General features: G+C 41.4%; 1 protein-coding gene across 1 annotated transcript; it reads right to left on the bottom strand.

Annotated features, from left to right (window-relative positions):
- Positions 1–210: 210 nt before the first annotated feature.
- On the bottom strand, positions 211–18,266 carry PRRG4 (proline rich and Gla domain 4). The gene is made up of 6 exons (XM_055423789.2): positions 18,133–18,266; positions 17,614–17,738; positions 9,470–9,633; positions 7,735–7,783; positions 6,595–6,727; positions 211–987 (listed from the first exon to the last, which is right to left on the bottom strand). The coding sequence occupies exons 2-6, from the start codon at positions 17,714–17,716 to the stop codon at positions 753–755; spliced, it is 684 nt and encodes a 227-aa protein (XP_055279764.2). The 5' UTR covers positions 17,717–17,738; positions 18,133–18,266; the 3' UTR covers positions 211–752.
- Between the last annotated feature and the right edge of the window lie 274 nt (positions 18,267–18,540).

The following is an 18,540-nucleotide window of genomic DNA, read 5'->3' as shown; positions in this document are numbered from 1 at the left end:
AATAAAGTATGACTGATATCAACAGTTCATGACTAAAATGTGCAAAATATAGTGAACGCTATGCAATAATTTAAGATAAAAAAACTGATTTTATTAACATTATTGATTTATATTTAAATGTCAGATTCTGTGAAGTATTTCCAACCAAAAAGAAATCCTAAAAAAGAGTAGGTCCAATATTATAACTTGGAATAATCTAACAATTAGAAATTCTTTAGTATTCAATACAAAAAAATCTATGGGGCTTTCCTGGTGGCTCAGACAGTAAAGAATCTGCCTGCAATGCAGCAGACTCTGGGTTGATCTCTGGATCTGGAAGATCCCCTAGAGAAGGGAATGGTTACCCACTCCAGTATTCTTGCCTGAAGAATTCCATGGACAGAGAGGCCTGGCAGACTACAGTCCATAGGGTCTCAAAGAGTCAGACATAACTGAGCGACTAACAACAACAAATCTACAACCTTTTCCTGTACAAAGGACACAGACAGTTCACCAGTTCTAGCTGTGACATCCATAACAGATTCTTTTGAAAAGAACAGTGCTCTCTTCTTAACTGCAAGGATACAAAATTCCTTATCCAGCTGATAATGATCAAATTCAGGTTAAAGACGCTGACAGAACTCCAGTGGCAGAGAACACATGCTTATTTCTCTTCTACTCTCTAAACGGCTGAATTGACCTGTCTTTTTTGGTTCAGGGAAAAGAACCACTTAAATAATGTGAATGTCCTATATCACCAAGACAATGACAGCTTAGTGAGATGGGAGTGACATAGACTTTTTAAATACCCTAAAATCATGTGCTGGCCCGGGATAAGGTGGTGGTGGTGAGACACTCTGTTTTCTGGTCAGTGCCACTGCCTGTTCATAAGAAGGTAATCCTGTATCTTCCAATGAAGGTGGCGATGGAGACAAGACAGCCTCCTCTGGTCTTCTGAAGATGATGGAAGGAGTGTGTCTGCCCCTTCTTATGTAGGTGTCTGAAGAACTAAACAGAGATAGCATTGAGGTCTAGGAAAGGCAATATTTTAGGTTAAGACAGCAATATTAAGAAAGCCAACTATTTTGATCAAAGTTGAACCTGCTGTATTAACATAACAAGTTTTATTTTACCCATAAACTCTGAATGAGTCTTGGTTTAGTGGGAAGATCAAGAGCTTTGAAGTCAGTCATGGGTATGAAACAGGATTCTATCATTTCACAGCAATGTGACCAAAGGCAAGGTAACCTAACTCAGGTTTCTTCCTCCATAAAATGGGAATAATAATAGCTACGTCAACAGAGATGTTTTGTGTGGATTGAGAAAGATTATGTAAGGAATCTAAGCAGAGTCTGGAATACTGTAACAAGGACTCAAAACATGTGAATTCTTTTTTCTCCTATTCCTAAATTAAAATTTTCTCAAAGTATGGTGTTAAACCAAATCCACGCTTTGTTGAAAGGCGCTACAACTCAAAGCTAAGGAAATCGATGCCACAGAGGTAATAACATCAGTGGATGCCCATCTCTTTCCTCTGTTAGCCCAGCAGCCTTGCTGCCTGGTCCATCCCTCCTCAGCAGGACTTCCATTCCATCATTCTCCACAAAAGTCTAACTTGAAGTCTACTTTCTACTGAATCAAATTCCAACTCCTGTGCCTCCTTTTCAAAGCCTCCCTTAATCTAGCCTTGCTTTATTTTATAGCTCTCTCCCCTTGCCAAGGTACTCTCCATTGATCTCCATGGATCCAAGGCTAACAATTAGAAAAAAAAATTTTTTTAATTGAAAAAAAATGGCTTAGTTCAAGTTCCACCATTTTTCACAGAACTTTGTCACCTACACCAGCCAATGAAAACTGATATGCAATACCAGTCTGGTGTTCCGAAACTACATTTTCCCTTCTCACTTGTGAATTACAAATTATAATTTAAACATAAGTAAATTGATTCATTTAGACTGTGAAGTTGGCTGTCTATGAAGCATCTATGCAGAAATTAACCTCCTAGATAATCACGATGGTGTGATCACTCACCTAGAGCCAGACATCTTGGAATGTGAAGTCAAGTGGGCCTTAGAAAGCATCACTACGAACACAGCTAGTGGAGGTGATGGAATTCCAGTTGAGCTATTTCAAATCCTGAACAATGATGCTGTGAAAGTGCTGCACTCAATATGCCAGAAAATCTGGAAAACTCAACAGTGGCCACAGGACTGGAAAAGGTCACTCTTCATCCCAATCCCAAAGAAAGGCAATGCCAAAGAATGCTCAGATTACCCAACAATTGCACTCATCTCACACCCTAATAAAGTCATGCTCAAAATTCTCCAAGCCAGGCTTCAGCAATATGTGAACCGTGAACTTCCAGATGTTCAAGCTGGTTTTAGAAAAGGCAGAGGAACCAGAGATCAAATTGCCAACATCTGCTGGATCATGGAGAAAGCAAGAGAGTTCCAGAAAACCATCTATTTCTGCTTCATTGACTATGCCAAAGCCTTTGACTGTGTGGATCACAATAAACTGTAGAAAATTCTGAAAGAGATGGGAATACCAGACCACCTGACCTGCCTCTTGAGAAACCTGTATGCAGGTCAGGAAGCAACAGTTAGAACTGGACATGGAACAATGGACTGGTTCCAAATAGGAAAAGGAGTACGTCAAGGTTGTATATTGTCACCCTGCTTATTTAACTTATATGCAGAGTACGTCATGAGGAATACTGGGCTGGAAGAAGCACAGCTGGAATCAAGATTGCCGGGAGAAATATCAATAACCTCAGATATGCAGATGACACTACCCTTATGGCAGAAAGTGAAGAGGAACTAAAAAGCCTCTTGATGAAAGTGAAAGAGGAGAGTGAAAAAGTTGGCTTGAAGTTCAACATTCAGAAAACTAAGATCATGGCATCCGGTCCCATCACTTCATGGCAAACAGATGGGGAAACAGTGTCAGACTTTATTTTTGGGGGCTCCAAAATCATTGCGGATGCTGATTGCAGCCATGAAATTAAAAGACACTTACTCCTTGGAAGGAAAGTTATGACCAGCCTAGATAGCATATTAAAAAGCAGAGACATTACTTTGTCAACAAAGGTCCCTCTAGTCAAGGCTATGGTTTTCCAGTGGTCATGTATGGATGTGAGAGTTGGACTGTGAAGAAGGCTGATCACCGAAGAATAGATGCTTTTGAACTGTGGTGTTGGAGAAGACTCTTGAGAGTCCCTTGGACTGCAAGGAGATCCACCCAGTCCATCCTAAAGGAGATCAGTCCTGGGTGTTCATTGGAAGGACTGATGCTAAAACTGAAACTGCAATACTTTGGCCACCTCATGCGAAGAGTTGACTCACTGGAAAAGACTCTGATGCTGGGAGGGATTGGGGGCAGGAGGAGAAGGGGACGACAGAGAATGAGATGGCTGGATGGCATCACCAACTCTGTGGACATGAGTTTGAGTGAACTCCGGGAGTTGGTGATGGACAGGGAGGCCTGGTGTGCTGTGATTCATGGGGTCGCAAAGAGTCGGACACGACTGAGAGACTGAACTGAACTGAACTGATAGTATGGTTAATAAGATAAGTAAAATATATAGATAATCCCGAACCTATAGTCAATATCTATAATAGTATTCTTCCTAATAAGAGAGAGTTTCAGTTCAGTTCATTTCAGTCGCTCAGTCGTGTCCAATTTAGCAGACCCAAAATACTGTACGCTTTTGGAAACTAAATTAATATCAACTTGCCTCTTAGAATACCTTTTCCATTGGAAGTTATAATGAGATCTGAAACTGAAAGAAAAGAGATAGGAAAATAGCAGAGAGAGAAGAAAAGAAAAAGGTCTATGTAAATCGAGGAATTGGATAATCCGCCCTCCGAAAGTTGAGAGGTGACTGAGAGCCTCAGAAGTTTACTTAGAGGGCTCAATACAATTCTTCCTCTGTCAGAAATCTGGAATGTACACATGCGTGGTAGGCTTGTCACTTGCCACATTCATTAGCTTGTGATGAAACGTTCTACTTGTTTGCTTATAGGAGACAAGAGACAGATGTTTTATTCGAACAAATAAATTTTTCCATGTTGACCTTCAAAATCTGTTACAGGAACAGTATAATTATATTAACGTCATTAAGTGTTTTCACAGTGATCTTATGGACACTTTACGTGACTGAAATCAGAAAGTTTGCATCAAGAACATCTCAGATAAGCTGACAACATTATATTATGCCTATTTTCGTCCATAAATTATAAGGATTAAGAAATGAAAAGATCTTGTTTCCCATTTCTTGGCATGTTTTTACAAAGAATGAGACAAACTATTCTAACAATGATCTCATTTTTCACTCTTCTTTTTCAAAATATTCCTCACCCTTCCCCCACTTCCAGACTTGCAAAATATAGAAAGAGAACATGTAACTGTTGGAAGAATTTCTTGGGACAATTGATAAAAACTACTTTAGTCAGTTAGTAAGTATTTAAAAGTTAATCTTAACACAAAGGAATGTCTGGTTAACCTAGTTTGAAATGTCCCCTATAAAGGGTTACTCTGAGAATCAAAGGGAGACAGTAGGTGTAAACATGACCTGTAAACGGGACAGCATTCTACAGTACGAACACTAAGTATAACTAATCTTACTTTTAAAAGGAGATATCTGGGTTTTCAAAATTTAATAATAACATACACAGAAAACATGCATAATAATGACACCGCTTTACTCTATATGTCTTTGAATTCTGCTTCTACTCATGCAGGAAAGAAGCTAGAAGGCTTCAGAGAAAAAAAGGCATAAGGTAAGAAGGTATAGTGCTGTAGAAGACCGGAAAAATGAAGAAAAACAGAGAAGAGAAGAGAAGGATGTTGAGCATGACACTGAACAATGGCTCTGCTCACACATCTTCAGGGAAGTAATTAAATATTGAGGGCATACACATGGACTTTGGGGAAAATATTGTAAACGGGATAGAAAAGAAGGAAAGATAAAAGACAAGGAGAGTCTTTAAAGAGAAATATTCCAATTTCTTTATTAACCCATGAATTTCCAGGTATCCTGCAGCTTGTGGAGAAAGCCATATTAAATAAGATCTTAGTCAAAAGCCCTTGAAAATGGGAAGAACTTCCTGATTCCCTTTCTGTTAAGTAGGTGAAATTAATAGAAACCTCAGCTTAAAGATAGTGGCTTAAGAAAAATTACACAAAATGTTCCTTACTTTCTTTCACTTTCCAGACTTTTAGAGCCTTTATAGAACCTCAGACAACCTCCTGAGTTCCTGCCCAGGATCATGTGATGCCTCGGGGGACTGTTCAGGAATTCCAGCCAGGGGATAGAATTACACTTTACTTTGCCCCTGCCCTCTGCCCCCTTTGCTGGCATGTCTTCCTCTGCAGGGGCTTCCCAGGAAGCAGTGGTAAACAATTTGCCTGCAATGCAGAGGACAAGAGTTCAATCCCTGGTTTGGAAGGATTCCCTGGAGAAGGAAGTGGCAACTCACTCCACTATGACTGCTAGAGAAATCGCACAGACAGTGGAGCCTGGTGGGCTACAGTCCATGGGATCACAAAAGAGCTGGCTACAACTAAGAGACTAAAAGAACAGCAACAACCAACTTCCTCTGCACTCTTCCTATGGGCATTCTTTCAGACTTGCCTCTGCCGTTTCATCACACTCAGAAAACTTGGCTTCAGCTTTCATCTTCCAATGGATTTATCCTAATCCCACCTCTATTGCCCTAAACTCTTACCTTAACAATAAAGAAAAATTTTTTATTATGGTAAAATATGCATAACATAAAATTTGTCATTATAACCATTTTCAGGTGTGCAATTAATAGTATTGATTATATTCACAATGTTGCACAGCCATTACCACTATCTATTTCCATAATCGTTTTATCACCTGGTCAATAATGAGCGCCTTCGTAGAATTTGGAACCGTAAATAAGGATATACAAGAAATAATTCTGATTGCCTGTTTCACATGTGCTGCTTTTTTTTTTTTAAATAAGGTAGTTCTACACTTTTATCTATACTTACAGATAAGAAAATGAATGATAATAACTTTTTATTCTAATGATGTTGAGACTTATTATGCAAACAATTATGGCCTTTAGGAAGCTTTACTAATATGCTGGAATTCAGTTCATAGCAATGTATTAACATTGGCTTGTGTTAGTTGCTCAGTCATGTCCGACTCTTTGTGACCCCATGGATGGGAGCCCACCAGGCTTCTCTGTCCATTGAATCCTCCAGGCAAGAATACTGGAAATGGCTACCCATTCCCTTCTCCAGGCGAATCTTCCTAAACTAGGGATTGAACCCAGGTTTCCTGCGTTGCAGACATTCTTTACCATCTGAGCCACCAGGGAAGTCTAAAGTTGGCTTGTTAGTTCTACAAATGTAATATGGTAACATAAGAGGTTAACAATGAGGGAACTGGAGAAGGATATATAGGAACTCTCCGTGCTATCTTTGTAACTTTCCTGTATATCTGAAATTATTCCAAAATAAAAAATGCACTTCAAAATATAGGCAGTCATTTTTTTAGCCATTTAAAAATAATAGAAATAATAATAATTAATAATTATAGAAAGTATAATCGTGAATTAAACATTTTCACTTGATACTTACCCTGGATATTGTTGCCTGTGACACTTGGTGATACAAAGATAGTAACCAACTAATCCCAAAATAACCAAAAATACTCCAGCAGCAATTAATCCAGTCAGAAGGCCCATAACGTCGATTTTCTCTCTGTTAGCATCTTAAGAGAAATCATTAAACTAACATAAATATAACAACTGAAAAGCACCACCTATGATTTCAATAAATTTAACATTGAGTGTAAGCACATTATTAAGCATCTAATAATTAATATTGGTTATTTTTAAAAGTCTGTGCCAGAGACATGACCAGAAAAAAAAACAACAAAAAAAGATATACTTCCTAAAAGCCCTAGGTATGGCTTCATTTATTTTTATTATTTTAATTAAAATTATTTATTCTTTTTGGCTGTGCTGGGTCTTAGTAGTGCCATGTGGGTTCTAGATTCCCTGAATTGGGAGTTCAGAGACTTAGCCACTGGACCACCAGGGGAAGTCCCTGATTTATTTTAAATGTCTTCTTAAATGAATAAAAGTCAAGACTAAGTGGGATAAACATATTCTTTGTTCAACTATACACATTTTGATATTAACTACTGAGAGCAATTTACTAAGTAACTCCAGAGTAGCTATGTAATATAGTCTCCCTACAGCTGGAGCCCTGCCTAGGAGGAATAAAAAAATCACTGGCAAAAACAAAACAAACCTGACTAAATAGCAGCTAGAGATGATCAATTCAGATAAGACAAAGGCTCTCCCCTCTCTAGAAGTTACTTACTTCTATCTAACAATCTTAATTTACTTAGTAGCACAAGTATTCCATTCACTTGTAATGGTAAAAAAGAAAAAAAATTAAAATAGCTTACTACTTGAAAGTAACAGTCTTACTTTTATACTGTGCAAGTCCTGACTTAGCTAAGCTGTTTAAAAGAGCGAATTAAGCCTATTATCTCATTTCCCTAGTATCTCACCAAACTTGATTTTCAGTGTGTAAATAGATGAATGCGGCCTTCTCTGTCTGAGATAGCCCTGTGTATAATTGAGAAATCTTTCCCGGATTTACAAGATATGTATGTTGTGCAACAACCAAACTCAAACAATGAAACTAAAAATGTACTATGATAGAGGATGGGAAAAAAACATTAAAATTGATCCATTCTTGCCTTACCTGATTTTGTGGTTGGTCCTCTAACTGAATATTCTTGCCAAAATTTCATCTAAAAGAAAGGTAAAAATTTCCAAGTTTATTTAATTTCTTGAACATCATTTCATTTGGTCTCATGGACCTAGACTAGGGGTGATAAACGCTTGGCATGTGCCACAGGTAGGACACCAGTTCATTCATGCTGGAGCAAGTGAGTCACTTAGTAAATAATTAAAGCATTGCCACCCACCACCGATTCTTCCAACTCTGAAATTGGCCAGGGATTTACTGCTAGTGCCAGCTCTCTACCACTGGACCCTGATATTCTTCCTTGATTGGCCCAGGGCCCTCACGCAGGTATCCAGGGACACTACCGAATTAGAGTTGATGAAAAGAGCAGAGGTGGAAGTTGAAGCAGCGGACTCACGATCGTGTTTGAAAAGGAGTCTGACTTTTTTCTACACTAGGTGAACCTTCAGTTTGCTGGGAGATTTTTATAGGTTTTTACAAAATTAATTTATTTTTGGTTGTGCTGTGTCTGTGTTGTTTGCAGGCAAGTTTTCTCTAGCTGTGGCAATCAGCAGCTACTCTCCAGTTGCAGTGCAAGGGCTTTTCACTGTGCTGTCTTCTCCTGTTGCGGAGCACAGACTCAGTAGCTGTGGCTCACGGTTCACTTGCCCCGAGGCATGTGGGATCTTCTGGGGCCAGGGATCTAACCCGCGTCCTCTGCATTGGCAGGCAGGCAGGCTTTCAACCACTGGACCACCAGGGAAGCCCTGGCTCAGAGATTTTATTAAAAGGTATTTATTGATTTGGAAAGACATCCCTGAGACTTTTTAAGTTCAGTGTTACTTGAGAGAATGGAAGCCATTTTTAAGGAACTGTGGTAAAACTAGAAAATGGGTTTGTGAGAAACAGAATAGAATTTCACCAGACACAGCGACAAGGCAGAGCAGTCTTTGTTTCCTTTCTCTAATAGAAATAGCAGATAATAGCAGGGAATGGGAGGCTGGGGACAATTGGGGAAGAAAAAAGCGAAGTTTCAGTAACACCTTCATTTGAAGAATACCTAGAGAGGTTCTTATTGACTAAAGAGTAAAATGGGATTCTAAGAGCTGGGGTTATTTAAGCTTGGGGTTATTTACAAAAGTAAAGAATCTGGGTCACTTGATATTCTAAAGAATATGCCAGATTATAACAGGGACAGTGCTGGCTATTTGTTTCGTACTTTTCAGGATTAACAGACAGAAGTTAATTATATTTTAAGGGAGAATTAACTAAAAGTTTATTGCCAAGCAATAAACTCCTGAATGCAGGGAATATATATTTTATCCTCGATTTTTAGGGGAGCATATGACACACAGTAGATTGTCAATAAGTACTTGAAATATAAATATAGTTATCAAAAAGCTAAGTCTTGATAGGAAAAATTTCTCTGAGTTTTGACTGATTAAAGTCTGAGTCAGAGAACTAACTCAATATCCTGAAGTTTAATTCACTGTGCTTCAAGACTGTCTTTGAATATCATAAACGTTAAACACAAAATTATAACATAATTGATAATTTGCTAATTACTGTAAACCCAGGAAAGTACAAAGTAAAATCTAAATGGGTTAATTAACATTTTAAGAAAGTAGAAAGAGATAACAGGTATACAATCCTAATTTTATTTAAGGCATATAATTTCTCATGCCTGAAAGTACCACTTTTTTAAAGTACAATTTAATGTCTAGCCAATTAACATCATCAACAAAATTACCGTTTTATCTTCATCCACAAAAATCTCTCTGGCTTCCTCATAATTACAAAGTTCTTCTACGCATTCTCTTTCTAGGTCACCGGGAGTGAAGAGCTCCAAATCAAATCTATTATAGAGTAGGTGTCTATGTATGAACAGGTTTGCTTCTTCTTTTGATGTAAAAACTAACAAAGAAATAGAAAGATTTCAAACATTGATAAAAATAAGACAGAAAATTCCTGTTTTAATTATGGGACGAGCACATAGTGCCTTTGATGTGGTTAAATTATGCCCAACTTTCTTCTGTGGTTTTAAAATCTGACAAAAAGAAATATCATCAGTAAAAATAATTCCTGCTAAAGATGAAATACAGATATTAATCAAATTCCAGGACATACTTGAGTAGATTATGTCCAAAGTTATCAGCATAAGTAAAAAAAATTTGAGTTTCATTTTTCCCTCTGGACAATTATTTTTCCAATAAATGACAGGCCAGACTACGCTATTTCTAAAGCACTGGTTTCCTATTATTTGACTGAGAAAAACTAGTCTGTTGTAGTGGCAGTGTTAGACACAGAAGACACAGATTTTTCTTTTCTGATTTGGCTCAGCTCTCAGCTGTATATCCTGGGATAAGTCACTTACATCTCTGGGTTGCCATTTCCTAAGTTACTTTTTTTTTTTTTTTTGGCAGCGCTGTGTGGCACGCAGGATCTTAGTTCCCAACCAGGACCGAACCCATGCCCCCTGCATTAGTAGCACAAGGTCCTGACCAAGACTGCAGACAACCAAGGAAGTCCCAGGTATGAGTCTTAACAGAGCTCTTTTGTCCAATGTAGCAGCCACTCGGAGAAGGCAATGGCAAGCCACTCCAGTACTCTTGCCTAGAAAATCCCATGGACGGAGGAGCCTGGTAGGCTGCAGTCCATGGGGTCGCTACAAGTCAGACACGACTGAGCGACTTCACTTTCACTTTTCACTTTCACACATGGAGAAGGAAACGGCAACCCACTCCAGTGTTCTTGCCTGGAGAGTCCCAGGGATGGGGGAGCCTGGTGGGCTGCCATCTACGGGGTCGCACAGAGTCGGACACGACTGAAGTGACTTAGCAGTAGCAGCAGCAGCCACTAGTCACATATGGTATGAAATGAAATGAAAGTCACTCAGTCGTGTCCGGCTCTTTGCGACTCCATGGATAGTCCATGGAATTCTCCAGGCCAGAATACTGAAGTGGGTAGCCTTTCCCTTCTCCAGGGGATCTTCCCAACCCGGGGATCAAACCCAGGTCTCCCGCATTGCGGGCAGATTCTTTACCAGCTGAGCCACATATGGTATAGAGAACCTGAAATGTGGCTAGTGTGAATTGTGAATTGAATGTGCTTTAAGTGTAGAATCCAGACTTAAATTGAAGATAGTGGGGAAAACCACTAGACCATTTAGGTACGACCTAAATCAAATCCCTTATGATTATACAGTGGAAGTGAGAAATAGCTTTAAGGGGCCTAGATCTGATAGACAAGAGTGCCTGATGAACTATGGACAGAGGTTCGTTAACATTATACAGGAAACAGGGATCAAGACCATCCCCAAGAAAAAGAAATGCAAAAAACGAAAATGGCTGTCTGAGGAGGACTTACAAATAGCTGTGAAAAGAAGGGAAGCAAAAAGCAAAGGAAAAAAGGAAAGATACACCCATTTGAATTCAGAGTTCCAAAGAAAAGCAAGGAGAGATAAGAAAGCCTTCCTCAGCGATCAATGCAAAGAAACAGAGGAAAACAACAGAATGGGAAAGACTAGAGATCTCTTCAAGAAAATTAGAGATATCAAGGGAACGTTTCATGCAAAGATGGGCTCAATAAAGGACAGAAATGGTAGGGATCTAACAGAAGCAGAAGATAGGAAGAAGAGGTGGCAAGAATACACAGAACTGTACAAAACAGATCTTCATGACCCAGATAATCACGATGGTCACCTAGATAATCACCTAGAGCCAGATATCCTGGAATGTGAAGTCAAGTGGGCCTTAGGAACAAAACTACGTGGAGGTGATGGAATTCCAGTTGAGCTATTTCAAATCCTGAAAGATGATGCTGTGAAAGTGCTGCACTCAATGTGTCAGCAAATTTGGAAAACTCAACAGTGGCCACAGGACTGGAAAAGGTCAGTCTTCATTCCAATCCCAAAGAAAGGCAACGCCAAAGAATGCTCAAACTACCGCACAATTGCACTCATCTCACACGCTAGTAAAGTCATGCTCAAAATTCTCCAAGCCAGGCTTCAGCAATACATGAACCGTGAACTTCCAGATGTTCAAGCTGGTTTTAGAAAAGGCAGAGGAATCAGAGATCAAATTGCCAACATCCGCTGGATCATCGAAAAAGCAAGAGAGTTCCAGAAAAATAGCTATTTCTGCTTTATTGACTATGCCAAAGCCTTTGACTATGTGGATCACAATAAACTGTGGAAAATTCTTCAAGAGATGGGAATACCAGACCACCTGACCTGTCTCTTGAGAAGCCTGTATGCAGGTCAGGAAGCAACAGTTAGAATTGGACATGGAACAACAGCTGGTTCCAAATAGGAAAAGGAGTACGTCAAGGCTGTATATTGTCACCCTGCTTATGCACTTATATGTACTTATATGCAGAGTACATCATGAGAAACACTGGGATCGAGGAAGCACAAGCTGGAATCAAGATTGCCGGGAGAAATACACCACGTTTATGGAAGAAAGTGAAGAACTAAAGAGCCTCTTGATAAAAGTGAAAGAGGAGAGTGAAAAAGTTGGCTTAAAGCTCAACATTCAAAAAACTAAGATCATGGCATCCGGTCCCATCAATTCATGGCAAATAGATAGGGAAACAGCGGCTGACTTTATTTTGGGGGGCTCCAAAATCACTGCAGATGGTGACTGCAGCCATGAAATTAAAAGATGCTTGCTCCCTGGAAGGAAAGTTATGACCAACCTAGACAGGATATTAGAAAGCAGAGACATCACTTTGCCAACAAAGGTCCATCTAGTCAAGGCTATGGTTTTTCCAGTAGTCATGTATGGATGTGAGAATTGGACTATAAAGAAAGCTGAGTGCCGAAGAATTGATGCTTTTTAACTGTGGTGTTGGAGAAGACTTTTGAGAGTCCCTTGGACTGCAAGAAGATCCAACCAGTCCATCCTAAAGGAGATCAGTCCTGGGTGTTCATTGGAAGGACTGACGTTGAAGCTCAAATTCCAATATTTTGGCTACCTGATGTGAAGAGCTGACTCACTTGAAAAGACCCTGATGCTGGGAAAGATTACAGGCAGGAGGAGAAGGGGATGACAGAGGATGAGATGGTTGGATGGCATCTCCAACTCAATGGAGATGAGTTTGAGCAGACTCCGGGAGTTGGTGATCAACAGGGCGGCCTGGTGTGCTCTGGTCCACGGGGTCACAAAGAGTCAGACACGACTGAGCAACTGAACTGAACACTAAGTGTAGAAAGGGACTTCAAATACATGGTTGAGAAAAATGTAAAGTATCTCAATGTTTTCTATTGCTTATATTTGTAATATTAGGTTAAATATTTGGAATATATTGGGTTAAATTAAATACTTTCTCAAAATTAACTGCACCTATTTAATTTTACTTTTTAAAATGTGGCTGCTCGAAATTTTTAAATTATTTATGTGGTGTACATTCTATTTCTACTGGCCAGTGCTATTCTAGCATCTTCATTTCTATGTTATAAATAAGATTTATGAGCTATTTGAACCAAGGAGGGGAACCAGAATGGGTTCATTAGTGCTAGTTGTTTTGAGAAATATTCTAAAAAGGTAGACCATTCTGTCCTGTGACAAAATGTTGGTTCTTTCCTCTTCTTTGTTCTTGTGGATTTTACGCAATCACGAAACAGAATGAAAAATTTTCCAAGTCGCCACCATTTCTCACTGGGATTCTTATAACGGCCCTCTCAGTCATCTCCCTGTCCACGACAGCGACAGCACATTTCCAATGTGCCTGGATCTCTCCTGCCTTTGAACTTGCTTTCCACTGAACAGAACTTTCCTCTTTCAGTCTGCATTCTCACTTCTTTCTACATTCTGTTCAATGTCACCTTGAGCCCCATCCCTCCTCACCTCTGGCAATCCCCATCCCACAGGTGTTTTTCTTCATGGCACTTTCCTTCTAGTGTTCTATGTGCTTTATTTACTTATCTGTTACCACTCTGTTCCTCTAGATAGAAGGAAAATTCCATTAAAGCAGGGATGTCGACACATCGAGGTGCCCCCCAAATTACTTACAATAATAAATGAATGAACTTGACTTTCCTCTTGGACCTAAATTCTCGGAGTTGAGGCAATTCAGAGGTATGGTCTGTTACTCATCTTGGCACAGGTTTATAATACTAAACCAGTGATGAAGTAACTTTGAGTCTGCTTAACTTAGTTGTACTGTACTTACTTACAATACGTAAAATCTGATTTCAGAACGGAGAATTAGAAATCTGCCTCTGTATGGCTACTTCTCAGATATGTGCAGATCTTTACATTTCACCAGCTAGAAAAGCATTGCCAAATTTCTCATTGTCAGCCTCCTATGATTTGAGTTACAAAACATCCCTGATCTCCAAATGGGACCTTCAACTTAAAAGGAAAATAAAAAGGTGAGTAACAAACACTTTTATTGTTCCTGAAATGATATTTATGCCAATGAAAGTCTTGACTGCTGTATAAAACATGCCTTCTGGGAGGGACTGCTGTCCACCACTTCCCTGAAGTTGAAAGTTCTAATTCAGTCCATGGTTCATCTTAGACCTTCAATGCCTTATGAAACTTCTTGCCTCCCTTATGATCTCAGGAGAAATACTGTCCTTTGCTATTTGGGTTCTAAGTAGCCTGGATTTGCTTTTAATTAAGAGGCAAACTTCTGTGCACCTGGAGCATCCTAAACTTGCAGCAAGGGTTCCTGTTTTCCCTCTGGCCATTGCCAGAGGATACACTGGCCTTTGCATTTTTGTATCTGCTGCCTCAGATTATCTTCTCATCTTTATTTCTCCTGATTTAGACCATCATGGAGAAAGCAAGAGAGTTCCAGAAAAACATCTATTTCTGCTTCATTGACTATGCCAAAGCCTTTGACTGTGTGGATCACAATAAACTGTGGAACATTCTGAAAGAGATGGGAATACCAGACCACCTGACTTGCCTCTTGAGAAACCTGTATGCAGGTCAGGAAGCAACAGTTAGAACTGGACATGGAACAACAGACTGGTTTCAAATAGGGAAAGGAGTACGTCAAGGCTGTATCTTGTCACCTTGCTTATTTAACTTATATGCAGAGTACATCATGAGGAACGCTGGGCTGGAAGAAGCACAAGCTGGAATCAAGATTGCTGGGAGAAATATTAATAACCTCAGATATGCAGATGACACCACCCTTATGGCAGAAAGTGAAGAACTCAAAAGCCTCTTGATGAAAGTGAAAGAGGAGAGTGAAAAGATTGGCTTGAAGCTCAACATTCAGAAAACAAAGATCATGGCATCTGGTCCCATCACTTCATGGGAAATAGATGGGGAAACTGGAAACAGTGTCAGACTTTATTTTTTTGGGCTCCAAAATCACTGCGGATGCTGATTACAGCCAGGAAATTAAAAGATGCGTACTCCTTGGAAGGAAAGTTATGACCAACCTAGATAGCATATTAAAAAGCAGAGACATTACTTTGCCAACCAAGGTCCGTCTAGTCAAGGCTATGGTTTTTCCAATGGTCATGTGTGGATGTGAGAGTTGGACTGTGAAGAAAGCTGATCACCGAAGAATTGATGCTTTTAAACTGTGGTGCTGGAGAAGACTCTTGAGAGTCCCTTGGACTGCAAGGAGATCCAACCAGTCCATTCTAAGGGAGATTGATCCTGGGTGTTCATTGGAAGGACTGATGCTAAAGCTGAAACTCCAATACTTTGGCCACCTCATGCAACGAGTTGACTCACTGGAAAAGACTCTGATGCTGGGAAGGATTGGGGGTGGGAAGAGACGGGGACGACAGAGAATGAGATGGCTGGATGGCATCACCAACTCTATGGACATGAGTTTGAGTGAACTCCGGGAGTTGGTGATGGACAGGGAGGCCTGGCGTGCTGTGATTCATGGGGTCGCAAAGAGTCGGACACAACTGAGCGACTGAACTGAACTGAACTGAAGAGGCTGTCTATTCTCCGGTTTTAAGCCTACCAACTGAGATATTCTATTCTCCTCTCTCCCGTCTCTCCATGCTTTCTAAATAAATTCCCTTTGAATCATTTAAATCCCACTTCTTGGCTTTATCAGAACACAACTGAAGGTCCTTTATTTACCTAGTTACTTTTCATATCTCCATTTGTTATATCTCATTTGCAGAGAGCACTGGCTTCTGTGCTATATACAACTCTCAAGAGACATAGCTACTATGCTAATTCCTAACTAATACAGTATTATAATGCTAACCAATAACTCTGCTCTTGAATTCTCTGTTTCTACTTCTGTCATAGAGTTAATGGAGATTATCAGTTTACACCCTGCCTTGCCCACTAGATGAAGCAGTCCATGTGGATTTCCAGGCAAGAATACTGGAGTAGGTTGCCATTTCCTTTCCCAGGAGATCTTCCTGACCTGGAGATCAAATACAGGTCTCCTGCACTGCAGGCAGACTCTTTTTTTTTTTTTTCATTTAAAAAATTTATATATTTTTAAATTGAAGGATAATTGCTTTACAGAATTTTGTTTTTGTCAAACCTCAACATGAATCAGTCATAGCTATACACATGCCCCTTCAGTCTTGAACTTCCCTCCCAGCTCCCTCCCAACCCCACCCTTGGTTGATACAGAGCCCCTGTTTGAGTTCCTGCAGGCAGATTCTTTATCAACTGAAACACCAGAGAAGCCTTTTAAATACACACACTTCCTCATTTACATTTCCCACAGACATCTCCAGCCTTCTGCACTCAAGTATGATCTCTAAATTCTTTCCATAGTTTATGATGTCCTGGAGAGTGTCTTTTATGCCTATATCTTGCGAATGAACGAATGTACTCATAAACATTCTGGACCCATGATCTGGTCCTGCTGAGTATGGATCATCAACCTTATATATGAATGGATTTACATATACAGTATAACTTGGAAGGCACCAAGAAGGATCTCCTTGCAAATCTCTGTTCCACTAACTACCTTATCCAGTTGTTTGATTCCTTAAGGTTAAGATATTGCCCTATTGTAACACACACAGAGTCTCCTAGAAGGCTTGAGACACTAAACTGTATTAACCATTATTAGCGTTATGAGCCTGGTGGACTGCCGTCTATGGGGTCGCACAGAGTCAGATACGACTGAAGCGACTTAGCAGCAGCAGTAGCAGCAGCGTTATGATTAGGCTTTTTAGTGTAACAGATCCTTCTCAAAAGAGAATGAGAGTAGGACCTGATGAGAATGAATGTGGGACAGATATGTGTGGGGAGGTGGATCCAAAGCATTGGCACCAGGTAGGGAAGTACAATGATTTGGCAGGGAGAAAGCCAAGATTTTTTCTTTCCTGTGTTTTCTAGGTTAGGCTTTCAGAATGTGGGCAGGAATCTGTTTATGACCTGGAGACCACAAGGTGCGCAATTCTAGGTTAGCAAGCCCCAAACCTAATCTTCTCACACCATCTAAATTTACCCACATAACCAGACATTTAAAAGTAAAAAAGGACCTCAGAGATCACTCCACTCCTCACTCCCTCATCATTTGAAAAGCTGAAAGGGGGTTAAGTAACTTGCCCAGAGTCTGCTAACAAATCCAGACTAGGTCCTGGACTCCTTGTCCATCTTTCCAGGAAGAACAACTAATTACGCTCATCAGAATCACCACACAGCCTCACCTAGAAAAACGGCACTCATTGATTTTCAGAAGTTGAAACAGGTTTTCCATTCAGTTAACTACCAATCTGGTCTTAAATACATATTTACAAAAGTAACTCTCAGAAATAAAAATTGCAGTTAACATAACAAACCACAACATTACAAAATAAACCACAGATTAAAGCGCATTTTAGCGCTTCTACGATTGATGAGGGCATTCAATCTCAAAGACTACATTTTCTCGTTTGAGCCCTGGAATACAGGCTCGAGTTTTCAGCACGGGTTTCTTGCGATCTGCAGCCAGGCTTACCTTCTTCTCTCGCATGCCTAGACTCCTCCGGACTTCTTGTGCAATGAGGAAACGCGAAGGTAACTGCCGGCAGTTGGCTGAGTAGCACCAGGAGTGGAAACATAGTCCGGCAACTGTCAAACAAACTGAAACAAACAAAAGAACCAACCAACCAAAAACGCAGGTCAAAAGTGCCCCCAGCTCAGCAGTTTAAATTCCTATGGGAACGAGTCACCGACCTGTTGTGCTCAAAGTCATCGCGTGACTGCGCCCCGCGCGCGGTTTCGGTCGCCAGGGTCCGACCCGCGCCCGGAAAGCGGCCCCGAGAGCTCCGGGGGACAAACGCCGCCTCCCCTCCATCCAGCCGCCCACCGTCCCTGTCCCCACCGCCCCCGCCCCCGCCCTCCGGACTCTGCGGCCGGCTGAGCGGGCGCCTGTCGCCGCGGCGACCCTCTGCGTTGCAGTCGGACCCGGTCCGCCGAGCAGGCCCCCGCCCAGCCACCCACTCCCTGCCGGGGCCGAGCCCCCGGGCCGTCGCACCTGCGGCTCCGGGCGCATGTTCCGGCAGCAGCCGGGCCGGAGCCCCGCGCTTCGGTCGTCCCTGCGGCCGCCAGACCCTCGGTCTCGGCGACCCCCGAATCCGCGCCTTGCTCTCCGCGGGGCGGGAAGCGCCCCCTCGCTCGGGCCGAGGAAGAGCGCCCGGGCCGGCTCCGGGACGCGCGGCGCGAGTCCTGCCTGGATCCCGGGGGGCCGCGGAGTAGAGCGGTGAGAAGCGGAGGACGCAGCTACGCGGGAGCACCTGGCCGCGCTCCTCCCCGCGGGGGCCGGCGCACCTGCGGCGGGCGGGCGGTTGACTGGCGTCTCCAGGAGCCGCGCCTCGCAGCCGCCGCCGCCTCTTTCTGCGCTAAGCCCTGGGCGAGTCCGGCCGCCGGCAGCCAGTTCTGGCCC

This window comes from Moschus berezovskii, chromosome 14 (genome assembly GCF_049115385.1).
Source record: "Moschus berezovskii isolate FMDL1 chromosome 14, NW_MosBer_1.0, whole genome shotgun sequence".
Classification (NCBI taxonomy): Eukaryota; Metazoa; Chordata; class Mammalia; order Artiodactyla; family Moschidae; genus Moschus; species Moschus berezovskii.
This window is presented reverse-complemented; position numbering and strand designations above follow the sequence as displayed.